The sequence below is a fragment of the Syngnathus acus genome, chromosome 17 (genome assembly GCF_901709675.1).
Source record: "Syngnathus acus chromosome 17, fSynAcu1.2, whole genome shotgun sequence".
NCBI classification, from domain to species: Eukaryota; Metazoa; Chordata; class Actinopteri; order Syngnathiformes; family Syngnathidae; genus Syngnathus; species Syngnathus acus.
In genome coordinates this window covers 1039148-1059144 of record NC_051102.1, presented here as the reverse complement: position 1 = coordinate 1059144, position 19997 = coordinate 1039148, and the positions used below count along the sequence as shown (strand labels likewise).

Sequence of the window (19997 nt, the reverse complement as noted above, 5' to 3'; positions counted from 1 at the left end):
AGTTTATTGTGTTATCATCGCTTCATATCGTCGGGCCATTAGTAACAATAATATAAAATGATCTCGCGGGCCGGATATAATTGCATGCCGGGCCGGATGTGGCCCGCGGGCCTTGAGTTTGACACCTATGAATTAGAGTCTCTTCACTGCAAGAACAGGTAGGTTTGAACAATATTCACTCAGGCCTGTAGGGGCCTTTATGGAGTTTGAATATTCTCCCTGTGTTTGCAGTGCGCTCTGTTGCGGTCTAAATACGACATGCTAGGTGAAGTTTTAGACTTGGGTGTCTTGGGTGTGAATGTGAATGAATGGTCGTCGGTGACGTAATCTATCCGGAAAACAAAACAAGGTTACAAAAAAAAAAAAAAAAAAAAAAAAAAAAAAAAACAGACGTCACATCCGGATCTCGATGCTAGCTGTCGCTCTTGCAAAAGTAAAAGTGGCAGCCGCGGACAAATACGTGTGAAGACAAGTCATTTGTATGGTTTCACGGTCGCTGTTGGCTTAAAATGCTTTCTTTGTCAACGGCTGTTCAGCCACAGGTAAGAAAACACTAGAAGTTTATCGAGAGCTAACAATACCAGTGTTTTGTACTTTCTAACCTTAGTGTTGATCCTGTAGCTAGCTAACCTTAACCGTAGCTTTCAATGTGTGTACGACGTACCTGCCTTTATTGTTTTCCTCATTTATAACACCTTATTCTTTTCCTAAAATGCGCAAGTTTACGTGACGTGCGTGATCGTGCGCTTTAGTGAGAGGAGACAGATGGGCTACTGAAGGCTAAATTGCGCAAGCACGTTTGACTCTCCAAAGTCGTTTGAGCATGGATCGGTATTTTTAAGGTGATCGCGTCCATGTACTCGTGGGCCCTTTGTCCACTCTAAACAGTTCGACGCACTAATAGAACAATAAGAACACTACTAGTAGTAATGTTTTTGACACTACATGAACGTAAAGATATCACATAGATATCACATTTGAACGACTTTCCATACTTTGACCAATGGACATCGATCAACAAGCTCAGGAATTGACCAGTCATGCTCACCTGTTTGGTCATGTGACGGCCATGGATGGATTTTGAAATTTGATTCACATTCCACAAATGCAATATAAACTTTAATGGTCAAATGTAAACTTTCTTCTTCTTTTGAAATGCCAGGTGACTGTTCCCCTGAGTCACCTCCTCAACGTTCTCAACTCTCTGAAAAGCTCAGTTGGATCCAGCAGCACCATCAACAAATCAAGAATACCAAATGAACAGGCCTGTCAGTCAGATCTACATTACTCTGAGGTTATTAGTCTGATTGCCAATCATGCACCTTTGGCCGGACACTGATACTAACTGCAATATTAAATTTATGATAAAACGTCTGTGTGCAGCCCCTGTGGAACCTACGAGACCTTGGTCTGTCAGACCTGGGAACACAGCAGTTGAATGAGTTGGCGATTCGGCTGTTACCACACTCAAATTTACAGGAAGCACAAGCCCCTGTAGTGGGTAATCGTACAAACTGGCGAACATCCCACCTTTCCACCCACTCTTTTTTTGTCAACAAGCATGGTGAGTTTTGGTAGCTTCTGGTTTTACTTAACCTACCACTGTTCTGTTCCCCCGAATAAGAACATTATGTAATTCTATTTTTATCTCTTACCCTCTTTTCCATAAGGTCACAGAAACACTGTGTTAAACTTAAAGTATAATGTCTGTTACTACTATAATTACCACATGTCCTTGTTTCTAGGGTTTTCTCGTCTTCGAATGTCAACTCCAGTTTATTCCAGGCAGAGGCCCTCTCCTCTTCAGTTAGTCTGCGCAGAAATGCAACACAGTTCAGGTGACACAAATAATGGACCTTTTACTTCTATAGCCGTCAATGGCACTGAATGACTCAAGATGTTGTACACGAATGGCACAATGTGATCTGTTAACACACACCCAGAAAGCTTTAACTGTTGTGTTTTTATTTGCAAAGTGTGGATCCAGCACAGAGGCTTTAAAACATTAAGGAGCAAAACCAAAAGACTGCAGTCAGCTATTGAACGCCCTGTGGAATCTGAAGGGTTCCCTCCATCTTTCATGAAGGTGAACTGCTACTTAGGTCTTGGGCATGATGTTTCAACTGTAATTCTCTCATTGGTATCACAATTGGTAATGATGCAAAATGTTTTGGGATGTTTGTTGCTTGTCACTCGTGTTTACCTTGCATTTTACACTAAGCGCTTGAAGGTCAGCAGGCCTATATTTTTTTATTATTATTTAGTTGTCAATATCTCATTCTGATAGGGCTTCCTGACACGAGACAAGGGGATCGATGTGGAAAGTCTTGAAAGTCTAACAAAGAGCGGGAACATACCCGATGGACAGCAGGATGCTTTTAAAAGGGGCTTCGCTGAGGGGTTTCTGAAAGCCCAAACGCTGACGCAACGCACACAAGGTAAGTAACAACCAATTTATTACATACTAGCAGTGCTGCAGAAACACTGGAAAAAGATGATGGCTTTATGCATCCAAATTTTAGACTCCCTCAGAAGGAATCGGCTCATCTTGTTGGTGTTGCTTCTTGTTGGGCTCTATGGCATCTCAAAGATTCCCTTCATATCAGGTAAGACGACCCTCTCGCTTTTAAACTCATTTTTTTACCAAAAGAAAAAAAAAAAGCATTCACGTTCCACTACAACTGTAGTTATGATGCAACATATGAACTCTAAAAATATCCTTGAAGTGAACTGAAAGAAAATTGTGCAGTGTGATTTCGAATTTACCATTTTTCACAGTGCGGTTCCGAACCACAACAGGCCTGGACTCCTCAGTGGATCCTGTCCAACTGAAAAATGTAACATTTGAGCACGTCAAAGGCGTGGAGGAAGCAAAAAATGAGCTGCAGGAAGTGGTAGAGTTTCTGAAGAACCCCCAGAAGTTCACAACCCTGGGGGGGAAATTGCCTAAAGGTCAGACAAAATTAATAATTGTCTCCAGTCATTGAATGAGGTCCTGTTTTTCTTACTCCATTTTTCCACAAAACCCTTTAGGTGTTCTCCTGGTTGGCCCACCAGGGACCGGAAAGACTTTACTGGCCAGAGCGGTTGCTGGAGAAGCAGATGTTCCGTTCTACTATGCCTCTGGCTCAGAGTTTGATGAAATGTTTGTTGGAGTTGGGGCCAGCCGCATCAGGAATCTTTTCCGTATATCTGTTCTCACCATTTGTCAATTAAATTCTACTTTTAAGTGCTTGAAAAAACACAACTCACACTGAATGCTCAACTCTTCTTGCTGGTTTTGTCCAGGGGAAGCTAAAGCTAACGCTCCGTGCGTTATCTTTATTGACGAATTGGACAGCGTGGGTGGAAAAAGGATTGAGTCTCCCATGCATCCTTATTCCAGACAAACCATCAATCAACTGCTTGCTGAGATGGATGGGTAAACACTTGAATTGTGTTTAATTTGACGGACGTTAAATTTACGAAAAAGCATTAAAATCACGTTTTTATCACCGCGGTGACCTAATTATAAGGACATTTTCATTAAATATTGCGTTCTTATGTTGAAGGTTCAAACCAAATGAAGGTGTCATCATTATCGGAGCCACCAACTTCCCAGAGGCTTTAGATAAGTACGTTTACATTCAGTACACACACAAAAAGGTACCCTTATGTAACCTGTTGATGGTCTTCTTTAGCGCCCTCATCCGCCCGGGGCGATTTGACATGCAGGTGACTGTCCCCAAACCAGATGTGAAAGGACGAACAGAGATTCTCAATTGGTACCTCAGAAAGATTAAAGTGGATCCAGGTGTGACATGAACATCAGCGCATCTTTGTATTATGAATTGAACATATTGTGAATGTTTGTGTAGAAGATCAACAAATGTAATTAATTGTCTTGCAGCCATTGAGGCGAAGATTATTGCAAGGGGGACTGTGGGATTCTCTGGCGCTGACTTGGAAAATCTGGTCAACCAGGCTGCACTGAAGGCTGCAGTAGATGGTAAAGACATGGTCACCTTGAAGGAGCTGGAGTTTGCCAAGGACAAAATCCTCATGGGTGAGTCCCATTATTTAAGGCCGCCACATAGCTTCTTACAATGTAACACAATTCTCACCTTTGATTATTTCTCTTAATTTCCTTACATTTTTATCCTTCCAGGCCCTGAAAGGAGGAGTGCGGAAATTGACAAGAAGAACAAGATCATCACTGCATACCATGAATCTGGCCATGCTATTGTGGCTTATTACACCAAAGACGCCATGCCCATTAACAAAGCCACTATCATGCCAAGGGGCCCCAGTCTGGGACATGTCAGTAAACCAAACACTGCTTCAACGTATATATACTCTGCCAAAAAAAAAAAAAAAATTGCCTCACTGTCATTTTTGTAGGTGTCAATGCTGCCAGAGAATGATCGCTGGAATGAGACACGCTCTCAGTTGCTGGCTCAGATGGATGTCAGCATGGGAGGGCGAGTCGCTGAGGAGATCATATTTGGTCATGAGTACATCACAACAGGTTGGAATTAAAAGTGCTCAAACTCACACAGGTGATGAAGCTTGGATACAGAAAGTGATTGGGTTTCTTCTCTAGGAGCATCAAGTGACTTTGATAGCGCTACCAAGATTGCTAAGATGATGGTGACAAGATTTGGCATGTGTGAAAAGGTGAGCTGATATGACAGAAACACCCAAACGTTAGGACTGTTTTGTTTATTTGTGATGGGTTTATGTGTTTTCATTTGGCCTTTTTTGTATTACAGTTAGGTGTGATGACCTATAAGAGCATGACAGAGCAAAGTCCAGAGACTCAAGCAGCTGTGGAGCATGAAATCAGAGTTTTGCTGAGGGTTTGTACTACTGTTTTAAGACAGCTGATTAGAACATGTCCTTTGATTCTTTCTAAATTGACATTGTCTTTTTTTTTTTTTTTTTAAACTAGGAGTCTTACGAGCGAGCCAAAGCCCTCCTGAAATCTCACGCCAAAGAGCACAAGAACCTTGCTGATGCGCTGCTCCTGTACGAGACATTGGATGCCAAAGAGATCCAACTGGTCTTGGAGGGAAAGAGCCTGGATACCAGATGAAAGCAGCCAGTGAAACACAACAAATGCAGGGGTGGGGTAGGGGGTGGGTGGGGGGTCTGGTTTGGGATTTTCTAAGGACTCAGGGGCTTGTGGGAAAGAGCTGTAAATCTATGCGTTATAAAATGGTAGTGCTAAATTTACTTAACCCCAAGTGTTGTAAAGGTAAACATGTGCATTAACATAATGAATATCAGTCATCATGGTGGCAGAATAATCAATACATATTGTGTATTTATTTAGATTGTAAATGTCGCTCGCTCAGGCCACTCAGTAAATGAATGTAAATATTTATCATAATCATAAAAAAAAAGATACTGGCTTGTAAATTATGGGTTGGGAATTATTCAAATTCAGATGCATGTGAGTTAAGCATTTGGAGCTAATCCGTCTAATTCTTCACGTGTACTGTATGTCTGTTACCAATTTGGGTTTGTCCTCTTGCTTTTACTTGAGTGCAAAACGCGAGCAAACGTGAGTTTGCTATCTTTCATGTGTAGTGTTCTATGCATTTGACTAAATAAAATCTCAGTTTTGACATGGCAAGAGTATTTTAGGAATGTCACGACATTTACACGTGACCAACAGTTATCCATGACGTCAGGTGTACACGTTGGGCGGAAGTTGTCAAAAGCTGCAAGGGAATTACTAAACAAAAAACAAGCTTACTGTACATTGTTTTCAAAAGCGAAGCGAATCGCCTGACGAACTTGCGTTACATCGGAATATGGATGAAGACGTACTGACAACTCTGAAACTGCTGATAATAGGCGAAAGTGGAGTGGGGAAGTCTAGGTATGTTTTGTCCCGAGCTAGCATGCTAGCTTAGCTTGTGAAGTGTGTTGACATCAGTTTCTTAGCACTGTGTTGCCCTGCGGTACTTTTCGTGAATCACGTAATGGTATTATATTTTTTCCAAATTCATTTCTTTTTTTCAGTAGTGTTGTTGGCTTGCAATAACATCAAAAGATGTATTGCCAACTTTTCACTGCGTGTTGATTTTAGCTGATGCTGCTCGCCACCGGTGCCGACTGTTACATAAAACGTTGAAAGGCTTTAGTCCATTTTGCTAACTGCATCTCTTTTCCCGACAGCCTTCTCCTGAGATTCACAGAAGACACATTTGACCCAGAGCAGTCAGCGACAATAGGTACATTTCATACCCCAAGTTTTCCATATTTTTTAACTTAACATTTCTTAATTGTCTAAAACCCTCTTGTTACCTTTCTCTTGCACGCCGACTAAGGTGTGGATTTCAAAGTGAAAACATTATCAATCGATGGAAACAAAGCAAAACTCGCCATATGGGTAAGACTGGTCATTATGTTGTCATGTTTTTTTATTATGAATGTGAGCTCATGAAAAACATAGTGCAATACAATATCTGTCCACTGGGTTGCGACGTTGCACAGAACAGTACATAAAATGCATATGTAAAAGAACCGTTCAACAACAAATAGTTTGAAGTGAACAAAAACAATCCACAATTTTTTTTAAAATTATTATTATTTTACTCTGCAAACGGTTCTCTTGCATTTAGATATCAATTCAAATATGGCAACAACAGAAAAACTTCTACCCCTACATAGCACTTGTGGATTCAACTTTTCACAGATATTTTCCCCCCAACATTTCTTATATTGTCATCTTTGTATAGGACACAGCTGGACAAGAAAGGTTTCGTACGCTAACACCCAGCTACTATCGCGGTGCCCAGGGAGTTATACTTGGTAAGTAATTTTTTTTAAAGCACATTAGTAGTGTGCCATATTTTACATTTTTTGCATTTTATGATTGCAGAATGTTTTTAGCATCACAGGAATACTGTCATTTGATTCTATATGATTTCTTGCGTAATGTTCTGTTTCTACTCATTATTTCTTTTGGGTTGACAGTATATGATGTTACAAAGCGTGACACCTTCACAAAGCTGGAAAACTGGTTGAATGAATTGGAAACCTACACCACTCGCAATGATATTGTAAAAATGCTTGTTGGCAACAAGATTGATCAGGTGAGTCTGGAAAAGATTTGCTTTCGCAGTTATTAAGACAATTTTCATAAATGTGAAAGCATGTTTATTTAGGACATTTCACCGCAACGTCCACTGTGCTTCTGTTTATGTGAAATGGTGGAAATAGTGTGAATTTCATGATTTTGGTTTCTAGGATGACCACGAAGTGGACAGAAATGAAGGCCTGAAGTTTGCGAGAAAACACTCGATGCTTTTTATCGGTAAGTGTCCATGTTAAAGCTTAGCAAGTGATGCTTTTGATTTGTCTTTCTGGCCTGATTTAGCTGTTTTGGTCTTTTGGTTGGATGCAGCTGCTCCAGATCATTTGCATTATGATTAGCATCTAGATAGGCTTTAAATGTTGTTGCTTTAAATGTATGTCTGCACGCTTTCCCAAATTTCTAATTCCCTTATCCAAGCTTACTCCATTTGCAAAATTAGGTTAACGTGCTTTGGAGTTTCCATTTTAGTGCAGCAACATTAATGAGTGGCTTTGGGCCGAGCCAGGCAACAATGTGTTCGATTCGATCCACTGTGAGCCCGCCGCTTGTCTTTTGCTTCTTAAATTGAGTCATCATGTAGAATACCTTGAATGTCATTATCATTAAAACCTGCACATTGAAGGAATAGTTTCCCTGATTTTTTATAAATGAAAGCCTTGTGGAGATTTTCTTGTTTTTGTTTGATGGAAACCTTTTTCCGTTTTTTTTCCCCAGAGGCAAGTGCAAAGACCAAAGACGGCGTACAGTGTGCCTTTGAGGAGCTTGTAGAGAAGATCCTCCAAACTCCGGGGCTTTGGGAGAGCGAAAGCCAGGCCCAGACACTGCAACTGGGTAATCAAGAGCAAGGCGGTGGCAGGGCATGCGGAGGATACTGCTCCATACCTTGAAAGTGGACAAAACAAACAAACAAAAATAAAAGCTCGATAGAAATTACCTTAGTCCGGAACCAGGAAGGAGATGAAAAATGTGAGTTGGTACGAGAGATCGGGCAGGGGAGGACTCTTTGCACATGACACTTCTTTCCGTTTCAATGAATGGATCTAGTTTAAAAAAAAAAAGTCTTTTGGCCTCGTAAGATAGAGTTTGACTTTTGTGTGTGCTTGGGTTCAACACGCATGATGTCACTTTACAACAGAGAATGTGAGAGTGAAGCTGATAATATGAACCAATCCTGACCATCCCCTATGTATCAAGCAGCATTTTATATGGGGGGTGGATACCCTTCATTTAACCTCTGGCCATGAAAAGCTTTCATCTTTTCCAAAAACACTGTGGATACAGTACATCCACATTTTTTTTTTATTAACTCAGTTAATGTCATTATATGGCCTTATTCATGAAATATTTGCAATCAGAATGTATTGATACACTCCTTCTATGTAGAGTGCAGAATCCTCAAAACTAGTTGATCATTATAGTCTCATTAAAGGTTGTGGAACTATCCCCCTATTTGTGCTGTATAGACCTCGTAATACAAGAAAGTTATTTAACATCATGTTTTCTTAGTCATCATTCAGTCCAGTTCACCATTTATCGTTTCATTTTGTTTGTATGTAATGTGGTCCATATTTAGTCTTCAAGGTGATGGTTTCAGACATGATGGAAGATCATTCCCAAGCGTTTTCTCTTCTGCAGTATACCGATTTGTTGTACTGTCATTATTTGTCAACTTCTTTCCATGCCACCTTCCCTCTCCGTTTATCTGAATCACTCTCTGCAAATGTTTTACATTCTGTATCAATTGAATTTTGCAATGCAGAATGTCGCAATGAATCTTGCCTTAACAACGAATGACGTTCTCTGTTTCCAGTGTTGTCAAAATTGTCCTGTTTCAAACTGAAATAAAATGACACTTGGGGTGCAGTCATTCTAAACTATGATTTAATTGTCATGCAGTTTCCATTTGCTCTCAAGGCCCACATAATGACGAGGTGCCTTTTCATTGGCAACTCAGTTGATGAAGTGATGAGAACATGCGAGTCTGCAAATATTCTCAGTACAAAATGTAAAAAAAAAAATCTCAAAGTAGGTCGTGAGTGGAAAGATCCTGCTAATGATCTTTAGTCAAATAACTGCAGCCGTTTATGTGTGATTACAAGCTTATGTTTGGTGTCGGGATGTGCTCATACGGAACAGGATGCTCCACTCAAGGCACACGCAGTGTACCAGGCATTTTTTTTTTCCTCCTCATCACCCTTTGCGGCTTGTGGTGTCTATCTAGGGAGTTGTTGTATCTGTTTGTAAATTACAAGTGAAGGGCTCGTTCTTGTGAGACAAACTAAGAATGCATCTTTTTGTCAAGTGTGAGGAAAACACTTCTTTTCTTTCCAGCAGTGGTGGAGGAACTCTCTGCAAACAGGTTGCCGAAGTTGTGCTTAAAACAATCACTCAGAAAGCCGAGCATTCTTTCCATATTGTTGCCAGACAGTTAAAAACAATTTCAACGTGTTTATAGCAAAAGCAAGAGCTTAATACGACACAGACAACTACAGTACATCACGGAAAGGAAACATTTGGCATATGTTTCAGTGTTGCCTGTTATGACCTTCATGCTCGATGTTGGACCTAGTCCAGTCTCTTTTGTCCCATCAAGTAGTAGACAGGAAAATGTTGGGGCGGGGGGATTGAGATGACTGCTGCAGACCAAACAATTACCAATCAACCAGGCTTGGTTGTCTGTCAGATGCTTCCTAAGCACAACAAAGTTGATTTTGAGCAAGGGACCTGAAACTCCTCATGGGTGTAGTATAACATTTGCACAGCTCCCTTACGCTGCCTCTTTTTTTATGCATGACCATATGTGCAGATTGTATGTGTGTTTTTCTGTATAATGTTAGCATTTGGGCGGCTCGGTGACGCACTGGGTAAGACGTCCGCCTCACAGTTAGGAGGGTGCGGGTTCGATTCCACCTCCGGCCCTCCCTGTGTGGAGTTTGCATGTTCTCCCCGGCCCCGTGTGGGTTTTCTCCGGGCACTCCGGTTTCCTCCCACATCCCACAAACATGCTTGGTAGGCCGATTGCAGACTCCAAATTGTCCCTAGGTGTGAGTGCGAGTGCAAATGGTTGTTTGTCTCTGTGTGCCCTGCGATTGGCTGGCAACCGGTTCAGGGTGTCCCCCGCCTACTGCCCGATGACGGCTGCGATAGGCTCCAGCACTCCCGCGACCCCCGTGGGGACTAAGCGGTTCAGAAAATGGATGGATGGATGTTAGCATTTGCATTTGTAGTGGTGCAGGGTTTGATTCTGTGATTGGCTGGCAACCAGTTCAGGGTGTACCCCGCCTACTGCCCGAGTCAGCTAAGATAGGCTCCAGTGTGCCTGTGATAATGGATGGATGGATAGATAAAATAAAGATGAATGATTTCTACTATGATTCCGAGGGATTGTCCCAAGCTCTTGTCAAAATTATGTGAAAATAGAGCCCATGTTGAAGAAACTTAACATTGACTTTATTGGAAAGCTGCGGTCAAACTAAGGGCATTGGATGACGATCCAGTCTCAAAGAAGTTAACTTATAACAAAACACAATAGAAATACATCAGCAACATTGTAAAAAAAAAAAAAACATTGTGGAAGAATACAGTCTATATATATTTTTTTACATTTCTCAAACATTTCAAAAGTCTCAAAGGCTGCCTTGAGGCAGACATGATTGTCGCATGTTGAATTCCTACACACTGTTGGCCAGACCCGCTTTGATAGTCTGCACTTCGGAGATGTGGGACGACTTTTGGATGATGCGACTGGTGAGGGTGGACTGCTCAGAAGTGCAGCTTTGCTTCAGGACTGAGGGGGGCGTCGTGACAGGCTTCCTGCCAGGGATGTTGCTCCTTGCGATGGACAGGGGCTCCCTGTGGCAGCTCAGCCCGGGGGTTGTGCCAAGCGACGACGTGTTGTTCTGACAACTCTGCCCGTGCGCCAGACTGGTCAAGGCCACGGCCGCATTGATCTCTCGCCAGTCTTGGTTGTTTTGACTCTCCTGACCTCTTTCCTGAAGCTGACCACTAAAGAAAAAAAGTTGCTTTGATTGATAATCCTTCACTGACGGTAGTAGACAAAAAACAATTAATAATTACCTGTCACATTTTGATGATGCATAGTCCAAAGTCTCTGCAAGGAAGAAGAAGAAATTTGATCAATTATGTCTAAACCAGCTTCCTTGGTGGTTGTAATTGGAAACAGACAAATTATTGGACATTCGCTTTTTTGGATTCATTATATAAGGCTCTTTTTGAAACACATTGCATTTGATACTTTTTGTGACCAAAATCATTTTTATGATTGTGTTTATATTTGTCATTGTCTTTTTCAAAAGAAAAGTCCTCACTGTGCTACCCTCTGTATGTTTAAATCAAGTAAAACTAAGCTGATCAGCTAAAGATTTAATTGCCCACAGTCCAAAATATTCCATCCAGGATGTCTTTAGTTGGCCAGGAGCCAAGAGTAACTAACAATCGACTAAATCATGTCCGCTTTGTTTTTCTTGTTTCCTTGCTACTGAAGGTCCTCAAGCATTTTTCTCTTTAGCCGCAACATCCTTTTCGAATAGACTATTTCTAAACCTCTTATTTTAAACAGCAAGAAAACATTGTTTTACCTCTTGCCAGTTTTAAATTTACTTCATGGTGAACTTGTAGCGAGGGTAATGAGAGGGCTTGCTGCTTTTTTATAGATAGTAAATTGTCCAGTAGTGTTGCAGAACGACTTTTGATTTTGGCCTGGTCATTTCTTGACAAGGTAACTGAAATGAAAAGAGTAGCCATGATTTATTCTTTGTTGTTTTTGGAAATCAAACAGACAAAATGCATGTATCTATAGTTCCACATCGTTCTGTACAGGAACTACTTTAGTTACCTTCACCGACATAATTAATATGCAGCTATGTGGTTTTAATTGAAACCTCATCTCACAATTGATCTGATCCAAAGGACAAAGTAGGTCCTCTAATGAAAAGTTTCCCGACCTATATTGAGCGAAAGCAACCGTTATGTTAGAAAAATCTCACACCGAACAAAAATGTCTCAAAAACTAAATATACTGAAATGAGGCTTACCCATGACATTATAAGAACAGCAACAGGTGGATTTAAAAAAAAAAAAAAAAAAAAGGAATTCATGTATAGGCCAGCTAACACTTTCTGAAATCTATCTATCTAATCTATTTCATCACAATAAAGCCCAAATGGAGGTTACCGTGATTTTCCATGTAAAATACGCCCCCGTGCATAATACGCACCCTAAAAATGGCATGTCGATGCTGGAAAAAAGCCTGTACCCATGTATAATACGCACCCAAATTTTGACTCTTACTTAAGTCCGTAAACGTAAAATTATTTCAGAAAAAAGATCATCTTTGGGAACAACCGGATGTTATTCTGCCGGTCAGTATCACTGCGCATGCGCTAGCAAACTCGATAGCGAAGAAATGTTTCGGATTTGTGTAGGGTACATTGTGACAGCAAACGAGCAGGTGATCGAGCAAGCGTCTGATACGAGAGCATTGTGTTCGTATGGAGCGTGTTTGAAGTGAACAGCAGAGAGGAAAGGAACAAGGCAAAGTGTTGTGAAATAAAATATTACCTGTAATACGCATTTTGTTATTTGCTGATTGAAACTGCTAATTAAACTGTGAATTGAAACTAATAGGTAGAGAACTGAACTCTCGCTCTTTATATAGCTGACGTGTCTTGCGCATCCGTTCTGCGCATACTGTCATGGCGGCCTCCGTATGATATCCGGTCTGCGATGGAGATTAAAAAACAAACAATATTTGACAATAACACACCATCAAGGATTGCACCATCGCATCAAACGATGTGTCGTCAATTATGAATTTTACTGACTAAGTGTGTTGGGCAGGATGGCTGAATGCGATGCGCGATTGACAACAAACAAGAAGAAAGGTGATTTCAAGTTTTATTTCGAGGGAGATTTTCTTCAAAAATTGTTGTTCCCATGCATAATGCGCACCCCAGATTTTAGGACAATAAATTAGTTAAATTTTGCGCATTATGCATGGAAATTCACGGTAATCTCTACCGACCCTTCTCACCCAGGGCACAGTCTGTTCGAACTACTCCCCTCTGGACGGCGTTACAGAGCGCTGTACGCCAGAACCAGCAGACACTTCTGATTCTGATTTATACTACATTATAAACACAGTAGCATGTAGGAAAATGTTATCACATCTAATATTGCATTGCAAAGTCTGAAAAGACTCTGGAATTCAATAACTACTGTAACAAAAACATATCGATGTGGATATTCATTTATGAACAAAAAACTCCACACTCATACATCCGCATACATTTGAAACATTGTGCTGCCAGCTATTAGTCCATACTGTTTTTTTTTTTTATTGCTCTGTGTCTTATAAAACACAATCCTCGTGACATGATGGCCCTCAGGGAGGTATAGACCATGTCTCGTACAGGAATATAAACACACTTGGTTGTTTTATGGAAATGTGAGGTAACATGATGTTTCCAGCCTGTGAAATCTTGACAGATATGTTTGAGGTGACCTTGTGACATCATTTTTTAAAGACGATCACTCGTTGACATGTTTTTTAGCCTTCCTGTGCTATGCTAGCGCAGTGTTTTAATGGGGTCCGGGCCTGTCATAAATCTGGCAGGCTGACTTTCCACTTCAGTTACGTAGAGGAGTCGCAAAAAAGTCATCATATGAGCAGCAGGGATACATTAAAAGTGTTCACAAACATTTCAGTGGGTAATTAGTTCAAGAAAGCGCAGAATAGGCCAAAGGAAATATGATTTGAGGTGCATTAACTGACATGTTTAGGGGAAGACTTTTACATATTACCCTTGAGTCAGTGCCGAGTTGATATGGCGCTATGTGACCACGAGCTAACGAGCTTTTTTTTAACGCGCTAACATTTTTTTATTTTATTTTATTTTTTTACAAAATGTGTGTTGTTTACATGTTCCTTGCGGTGTAAAGAATTGCGGTTGGCTTTCATTGTTTTGCTAGGCTAAGTGAACCAGCGGCTAACTTTAGCCTCTTATTTACACTAACAATAAGTCATAAATGAATTCACTGGCATCTTTTGGCTTTCTCAAATGTCGAAATCATCAGAATTACAGCTGATAAAAAAAATTCAAATAATATTTTCTCTGAGTGTTTTATTTTTTTTGCGTTTCATAGAAGAGTGATGCAAAAATGATTCATCAATACTTGATCCTGTTTTTATCCTGGCAGGGGCTGATCAATCTTTTCTTTTTTACATTTGCCGTGAGTACAGTGACGCTTTAACCATAAAAGCAAAACGAGTAGTGAATATCAGTGAGGGATTTTTTTACAATGTGATTATCCAAATTATGATCATTAGGCCTCAGAGGTGGTCTCTCAATGGAACGACATTGTCGTGAAATAAAAAAAGAATGAATAATATAAGTTTGCTTTTCTGCTAATGGCTCTGCATATCTTTTATGATGCTGTTTATAATTCACATTATCGGTTCAAATGTCAGTCTGAGGTTGAACTGGAGGTTGCTGAAGTTTAAGTGTTTTCACAGACCATAACTTCACCAACACTCGTGCGACTGGAAAAATTTATTTGTTTTCAGGGAAGCTGAGTGTAATAAAATCGGAACTTAATGCATTGCTGTAAGAAATGAATAGTGGTTTCACAATTATAGAAATGTAACTTTTCAATGAGCGTGAAAAGGAATCCAGGATGGAGAGAAACAGGCAGCCAGCGTTTACACGACTCGGGCAGAAAGCAACTGGGATGGAGCCAAATGGATATTAATGCTCTTGAGCTGCGTTCTTTCAATGTCGAGTTGTCACTTGTTTGTGTGCCCTGCTGACAAACTGCTCTATTTCTTGATATTTTGGCTGAGTTTTTCATTTCTCACTCTGGGAAAAATAAAATCTCAGACATTCTGTAATTGTCGAGGCCCAACTGGACATTTCCACCATGGCAAGAAGCTCAAGCGGAACAAATGGCACATTGTTGCGTATGGAAATTATATTTGCAGTAGACGAAGCCAGCTCCAATTCCATCCAAACTTTATATGACGGATTTGTGTGTTTGCAGGACATTTTTAGTAATGTTCATGAAAAAAAATCTGGCTCTGAGTGTTTGGTTTATCATAAAAGGCAGCAGGATGTCTCAATTGTTAATCGTTTAATGTTGTATTAATTCTACTGACCACTTTTTCTCCCATCACTTCTGAACTTTTTTTAAACTTTTCTACTGAAAAATAAATATTTAACTAGGCAGGCATTTAAGCACGGCAGAAAGTATTCAGGTCACAAAATGAGCTAACTGAGATTATTTTATTTATTTTCTTAAATTAGTTGTCTACATTTTGAATTTGTATCAGTATTTTTAAAATAATTTCTGGGCTTTGGATTTTTTTTTTTGAGGAACTCCCTTGGCCACCCCTTGCCCCCACCCCCCTAAGAAAAAAAACCCTAGCTCCACCAGCGGTGTGTGACGCTTTGGAGTCTCTTACCCATTTGGTAGATGAAGTTGGTGTCTGTGTCATAGGAGGACGCTGGGGACACAGCGTCTCTGTCGCACTCGTTTGAACTGAAGGACTCGGAGTGGTTCCGCCTTTTTAGGGCGACGCCATCCGCCTTGCCCGCCATCATGTGCCGCAGGGTGTCGTTCAGGTAACGATTCAGCAAGCTGCTCTTGTACTTTGACGGCGGCGAGGTGCCGTCGTCGCTGTTGGCCGGGTCGGCCATGGTGAGCACGCCACCCTGGTTCTTTATCCCACACATGTGGGATGAGGATCTTCCTAAGTCTGATGAACAGATGGGCGTTTGTAATGGACAGTCATCATCTGCAGCAAAGCACATGGACAAAAACTTTTTTTTTTTGCCTGTGGGCAGTTGTTTGGCATGAAATCATTTTAAAAAATTTGGCTCACCCTCTGAGTTGGTGTCATCGCTGCATACACTCAGTCTCTCAGCATTTCCCTGGATGTATTTATTATACAGTTTGATTCTTAGGGCCCAGCTCAAGTCTGGCTGCCTAACCGTGTTCTTCAGCCTCCGCCGAGCATTGGCAAACCAGTTTGACACCTAAACAGAGTTGGATGGTGAAAAAAATGAAGACAAGCTAACATTTTGCCTGAAATTTCTCCACTGACCGGCCTCACCTGTACGAGAGTCATATGGGAGCCCAGAGCGAGCAGAACCTTCTCGGTCTTGGTGGGGTACGGGTTGTCCCGGTGTTTGTACAGCCAATGTTTGAGAGGCCGGGCCATGTCCTGCAGTACCTGTCTCTTGTGGCGAACTTTGACCCCACCCAAGCGAGATCTGGAGAATTTCAGAAACTCAGACTCTAGCAGTGCGCAACATAATCAAATGTACCAAAATGTTGGCTCTAAATTTGGTAAAAGCTGATCAAAATATCGCTGCTATGCCTACCCATATCTTCTGTACTTGGAGGAGTCGTCTTCAGCAGTCTCCTGGTATCGCAGCAGTTCTGCATTCTGACGGCTAGCTAAGCTGCTGTGAGCTACACAATTCAGTCTACTCCTCTGTTCATCCTCCAAATGAAGAAGAGTATCAGATGCCATCCCAACAACTGAGTTCATCCTCAAGCAAGCAGATTTCCCCTAAACCAACAGGTGCATCTGTCGATTTACAGAAATAAATAGCTGTGGTAGGCTCCCATCCTGGATGAAGTTCAAGTCAACAAAATGATCAAAATAGTCCTCGGGCTTTACTCTGGAGCACGTCAGTTACAGAGTGAAAAATGTTTGAAAAGTCAGTGGATGTCATCTGGTTTTGTTGAGCAGCACTTTGGAGAGTTCGGATAACTTGTTTCACTCCTGCCCATTGGTCCTCCCACCATCCAATCAGGACCGTGAGGGGAACCCTCGCTGAGCAGCGGCAGGAGCGGCCCAAGATATGCAAACTATTGCATGGCAAACGTGGTTATTAGATTCTGTCTGCTGTTGAGCATGATCTCATATTTTCTACATGAGGCATACCAGCCTCTCGCAGCTTGCGGTTTGACCAACAATCGTGTCAGCAAATAACATTGCATGTTTTACCAGGGGATTCGGGAGCTGGAATTACAAGTTTCCTAATAACCAGCAAAACCACCAAGCGGTGCTGCATGCCAGCAAGCGAATCCTGCTTTCCAGAGCAAATTGGGCCATAGTAATGTCAACACCAGCGCTGGAAAAATAGCACTGGCTTTGCTCATCCTATCCTCGGCAAGTGCTGCTTATTTTGTGCGCAACCATGTGCAGTGGGGTTTAGGGGTTGCAAATCTTTTGCAATGTCTGCAGTCTGCACAATTTTTGGGAGCTCTTTCCATGAAGTGGGACATATCATTTCAGTATGGTTTGGGACTGACTTGGCTCGTGTTACCACGCTCGACAGTGACTTGCACGTGTGTGTGTGTGTGTGTGTGTGTAGGCAGGATGGCGAGAAGTGTGTGGTGTAATCGTGTGACATCATAGCAATGTGACACATTGTGAAATCAACAAATAAGAGAAAACAAATTGTTCTGATTTATTGTGGGAGAACTTAATGTTATTAAGAAGGAAGATTGTGTTCCTCTTGTTCCATTCTTGTAAAATTGAGGGGCGTGATGTTTTTGTGTGCAGGGTTTCGCTCCACTTCTAGCTGCCATGGTTGGATGAACGGACGGGTGTAATTGAAAAATAGATATCTTTTTCAGCTCAGTAAAATGTTTTTGTGGCTAGCTTCTATGTTAATTTCTGAATGAACTAGTCAAAGGTTCAGAGGGCAAAGTAGAGCAGAATACCCTCATCAATTTGAGAGTACAGTAATCCCTCGCTACATCGCGGTTCGATTCAGTACATCGCGGATTTTTTTCCAAAATAAATTTAAAAAAAAATCACAAATTCAAAATAAACCTTCTAAATTGAGGAATTATGGCACGAAAGTTGCCCACACGCTAGAAGGCAGGGAGTGTCCACACAATTGCAGTACATACACTTGTACCTTTTTATAAAAAAAGTTGTTACAATAATAAGAGTTCTAAAAACATATTTACAGTATTGTACCTTGTTATAAAATTGTTATAATAATAAGAGTTCTAAAAACATATTTACAGTATGTACACTTGCACCTTTTTATAAAAAAAATGTTATAATAATAAGAGTTCTAAAACCATATTTACAGTATGTACACTTTAGCTGCATATACAAATGTCACATATAGTGCCTTGCGAAAGTATTCGGCCCCCTTGAACCTTTCAACATTTCGCGACATTTCAGGCTTCAAACAAAGATATAAAAGTTTAATTTTTTGTCAAGAATCAACAACAAGTGGGACACAATCGTGAAGTGGAACAAAATTTATTGGATAATTTAAACTTTTTTAACAAATAAAAAACTGAAAAGTGGGGCGTGCAATATTATTCGGCCCCCTTGCGCTAACACTTTGTAGCGCCACCTTTTGCTGCAATTACAGCTGCAAGTCGCTTGGGGTATGTCTCTATCAGTTTTGCACATCGAGAGACTGGAATTCTTGCCCATTCTTCCTTGCAAAACCGCTTGAGCTCAGTGAGGTTGGATGGAGAGCGTTTGTGAACAGCAGTCTTCAGCTCTTTCCACAGATTCTCGATTGGATTAAAGGTCTGGACTTTGACTTGGCCATTCTAACACCTGGATACGTCTATTTGTGAACCATTCCATTGTAGATTTGGCTTTATGTTTTGGATCATTGTCCTGTTGGAAGATAAATCTCCATCCCAGTCTCAGGTCTTTTGCAGACTCCAACAGGTTTTCTTCCAGAATGGTCCTGTATTTGGCTCCATCCATCTTCCCATCAATTTTAGCCATCTTCCCTGTCCCTGCTGAAGAAAAGCAGGCCCAAACCATGATGCTGCCACCACCATGTTTGACAATGGGGATGGTGTGTTCAGGGTGATGAGCTGTGTTGCTTTTACGCCAAACATATCGTTTTGCATTGTGGCCAAAAAGTTCAATTTTGGTTTCATCGTGGCCAAAAAATTCGATTTTGGTTTCATCTGACCAGAGCACCTTCTTCCACATGTTTGGTGTGTCTCCCAGGTGGCTTGTGGCAAACTTTAAACGAGACTTTTTATGGATATCTTTGAGAAATGGCTTTCTTCTTGCCACTCTTCCATAAAGGCCAGATTTGTGCAGTGCACGACTGATTGTTGTCCTATGGACAGACTCTCCCACCTCAGCTGTAGTTATCTGCAGTTCATCCAGAGTGATCATGGGCCTCTTGGCTGCATCTCTGATCAGTCTTCTCCTTGTTTGAGATGAAAGTTTGGAGGGACGGCCGGGTCTTGGTAGATTTGCAGTGGTCTGGTACTCCTTCCATTTCAATATAATTGCTTGCACAGTGCTCCTTGAGATGTTTAAAGCTTGGGAAATCTTTTTGTATCCAAATCCGGCTTTAAACTTCTCCACAACAGTATCTCGGACCTGCCTGGTGTGTTCCTTTGTCTTCATGGTTCTCTCTGCGCTTTAAACAGAACCCTGAGACTATCAAAGAGCAGGTGCATTTATACGGAGACTTGATTACACACAGGTGCATTCTATTTATCATCATCAGTCATTTAGGACAACATTGGATCATTCAAAGACCCTCACTGAACTTCTGGAGTGAGTTTGCTGCACTGAAAGTAAAGGGGCCGAATAATATTGCACGCCCCACTTTTCAGTTTTTTATTTGTTAAAAAAGTTTAAATTATCCAATAAATTTCGTTCCACTTCACGATTATGTCCCACTTGTTGATTCTTGACAAAAAATTAAAATTTTATATCTTTATATTTGAAGCCTGAAATGTCGCGAAATGTTGAAAGGTTCAAGGGGGCCGAATACTTTCACAAGGCACTGTACGTATCATATTTATATTATTTATAGTACATTATTTTCTGCATGTCATTTACTACATATCAATATAATATTTACATGTTTGA

At 41.0% G+C, this 19997-nt stretch overlaps 3 protein-coding genes across 4 annotated transcripts; 2 read left to right on the top strand and 1 right to left on the bottom strand.

The window, feature by feature from the left end:
- The first annotated feature begins 379 nt into the window (after positions 1-379).
- On the top strand, positions 380-5609 carry yme1l1b (YME1-like 1b). The gene is made up of 18 exons (XM_037275588.1): positions 380-542; positions 1163-1294; positions 1384-1564; positions 1746-1838; positions 1977-2086; positions 2288-2438; positions 2523-2606; positions 2779-2952; positions 3034-3186; positions 3289-3421; positions 3552-3614; positions 3681-3793; positions 3890-4045; positions 4148-4299; positions 4381-4507; positions 4583-4656; positions 4752-4838; positions 4931-5609. The coding sequence occupies exons 1-18, from the start codon at positions 510-512 to the stop codon at positions 5072-5074; spliced, it is 2160 nt and encodes a 719-aa protein (XP_037131483.1). The 5' UTR covers positions 380-509; the 3' UTR covers positions 5075-5609.
- A 38-nt stretch (positions 5610-5647) lies between these two features.
- LOC119136827 (ras-related protein Rab-18-like) lies at positions 5648-8954 on the top strand. The gene is made up of 7 exons (XM_037275592.1): positions 5648-5866; positions 6166-6221; positions 6318-6379; positions 6729-6801; positions 6967-7085; positions 7240-7306; positions 7802-8954. Exons 1-7 carry the CDS (start codon positions 5799-5801, stop codon positions 7972-7974), a joined length of 618 nt encoding a protein of 205 aa, XP_037131487.1. The 5' UTR covers positions 5648-5798; the 3' UTR covers positions 7975-8954.
- A 1571-nt stretch (positions 8955-10525) lies between these two features.
- On the bottom strand, positions 10526-17006 carry LOC119136826 (homeobox protein Mohawk-like). 2 transcript variants are annotated; one of them, XM_037275590.1, is made up of 6 exons: positions 16489-17006; positions 16218-16377; positions 15987-16140; positions 15567-15860; positions 11165-11198; positions 10526-11092 (listed from the first exon to the last, which is right to left on the bottom strand). In XM_037275590.1, exons 1-6 carry the CDS (start codon positions 16656-16658, stop codon positions 10759-10761), a joined length of 1146 nt encoding a protein of 381 aa, XP_037131485.1. In that variant the 5' UTR covers positions 16659-17006; the 3' UTR covers positions 10526-10758. The 2 variants fall into 2 exon arrangements, with proteins under 2 accessions (XP_037131485.1, XP_037131484.1); XM_037275589.1 differs by having other exon boundaries at positions 15567-15899; positions 16489-17003.
- Positions 17007-19997: the final 2991 nt, after the last annotated feature.

What these genes read in the sequence shown, in the direction of transcription:
- yme1l1b (XM_037275588.1), top strand. Translation starts at nt 510, where the DNA reads ATGCTTTCTTTGTCAACGGCTGTTCAGCCACAG. An exon ending in TTTTTTTGTCAACAAGCATG is followed by an intron (nt 1,565 to 1,745) that starts GTGAGTTTTGGT and finishes CCTTGTTTCTAG; the next exon opens with GGTTTTCTCGTCTTCGAATG. An exon ending in GGGGCCCCAGTCTGGGACAT is followed by an intron (nt 4,300 to 4,380) that starts GTCAGTAAACCA and finishes TCATTTTTGTAG; the next exon opens with GTGTCAATGCTGCCAGAGAA.
- LOC119136827 (XM_037275592.1), top strand. Translation starts at nt 5,799, where the DNA reads ATGGATGAAGACGTACTGACAACTCTGAAACTGCTGATAATAGGCGAA. An exon ending in AAGCAAAACTCGCCATATGG is followed by an intron (nt 6,380 to 6,728) that starts GTAAGACTGGTC and finishes ATCTTTGTATAG; the next exon opens with GACACAGCTGGACAAGAAAG. An exon ending in ACACTCGATGCTTTTTATCG is followed by an intron (nt 7,307 to 7,801) that starts GTAAGTGTCCAT and finishes TTTTTTCCCCAG; the next exon opens with AGGCAAGTGCAAAGACCAAA.
- LOC119136826 (XM_037275589.1), bottom strand. Translation starts at nt 16,658, where the DNA reads ATGAACTCAGTTGTTGGGATGGCATCTGATACTCTTCTTCATTTGGAG. An exon ending in TCCAAGTACAGAAGATATGG is followed by an intron (nt 16,378 to 16,488) that starts GTAGGCATAGCA and finishes GAAATTCTCCAG; the next exon opens with ATCTCGCTTGGGTGGGGTCA. An exon ending in CCCATATGACTCTCGTACAG is followed by an intron (nt 16,141 to 16,217) that starts GTGAGGCCGGTC and finishes AACTCTGTTTAG; the next exon opens with GTGTCAAACTGGTTTGCCAA.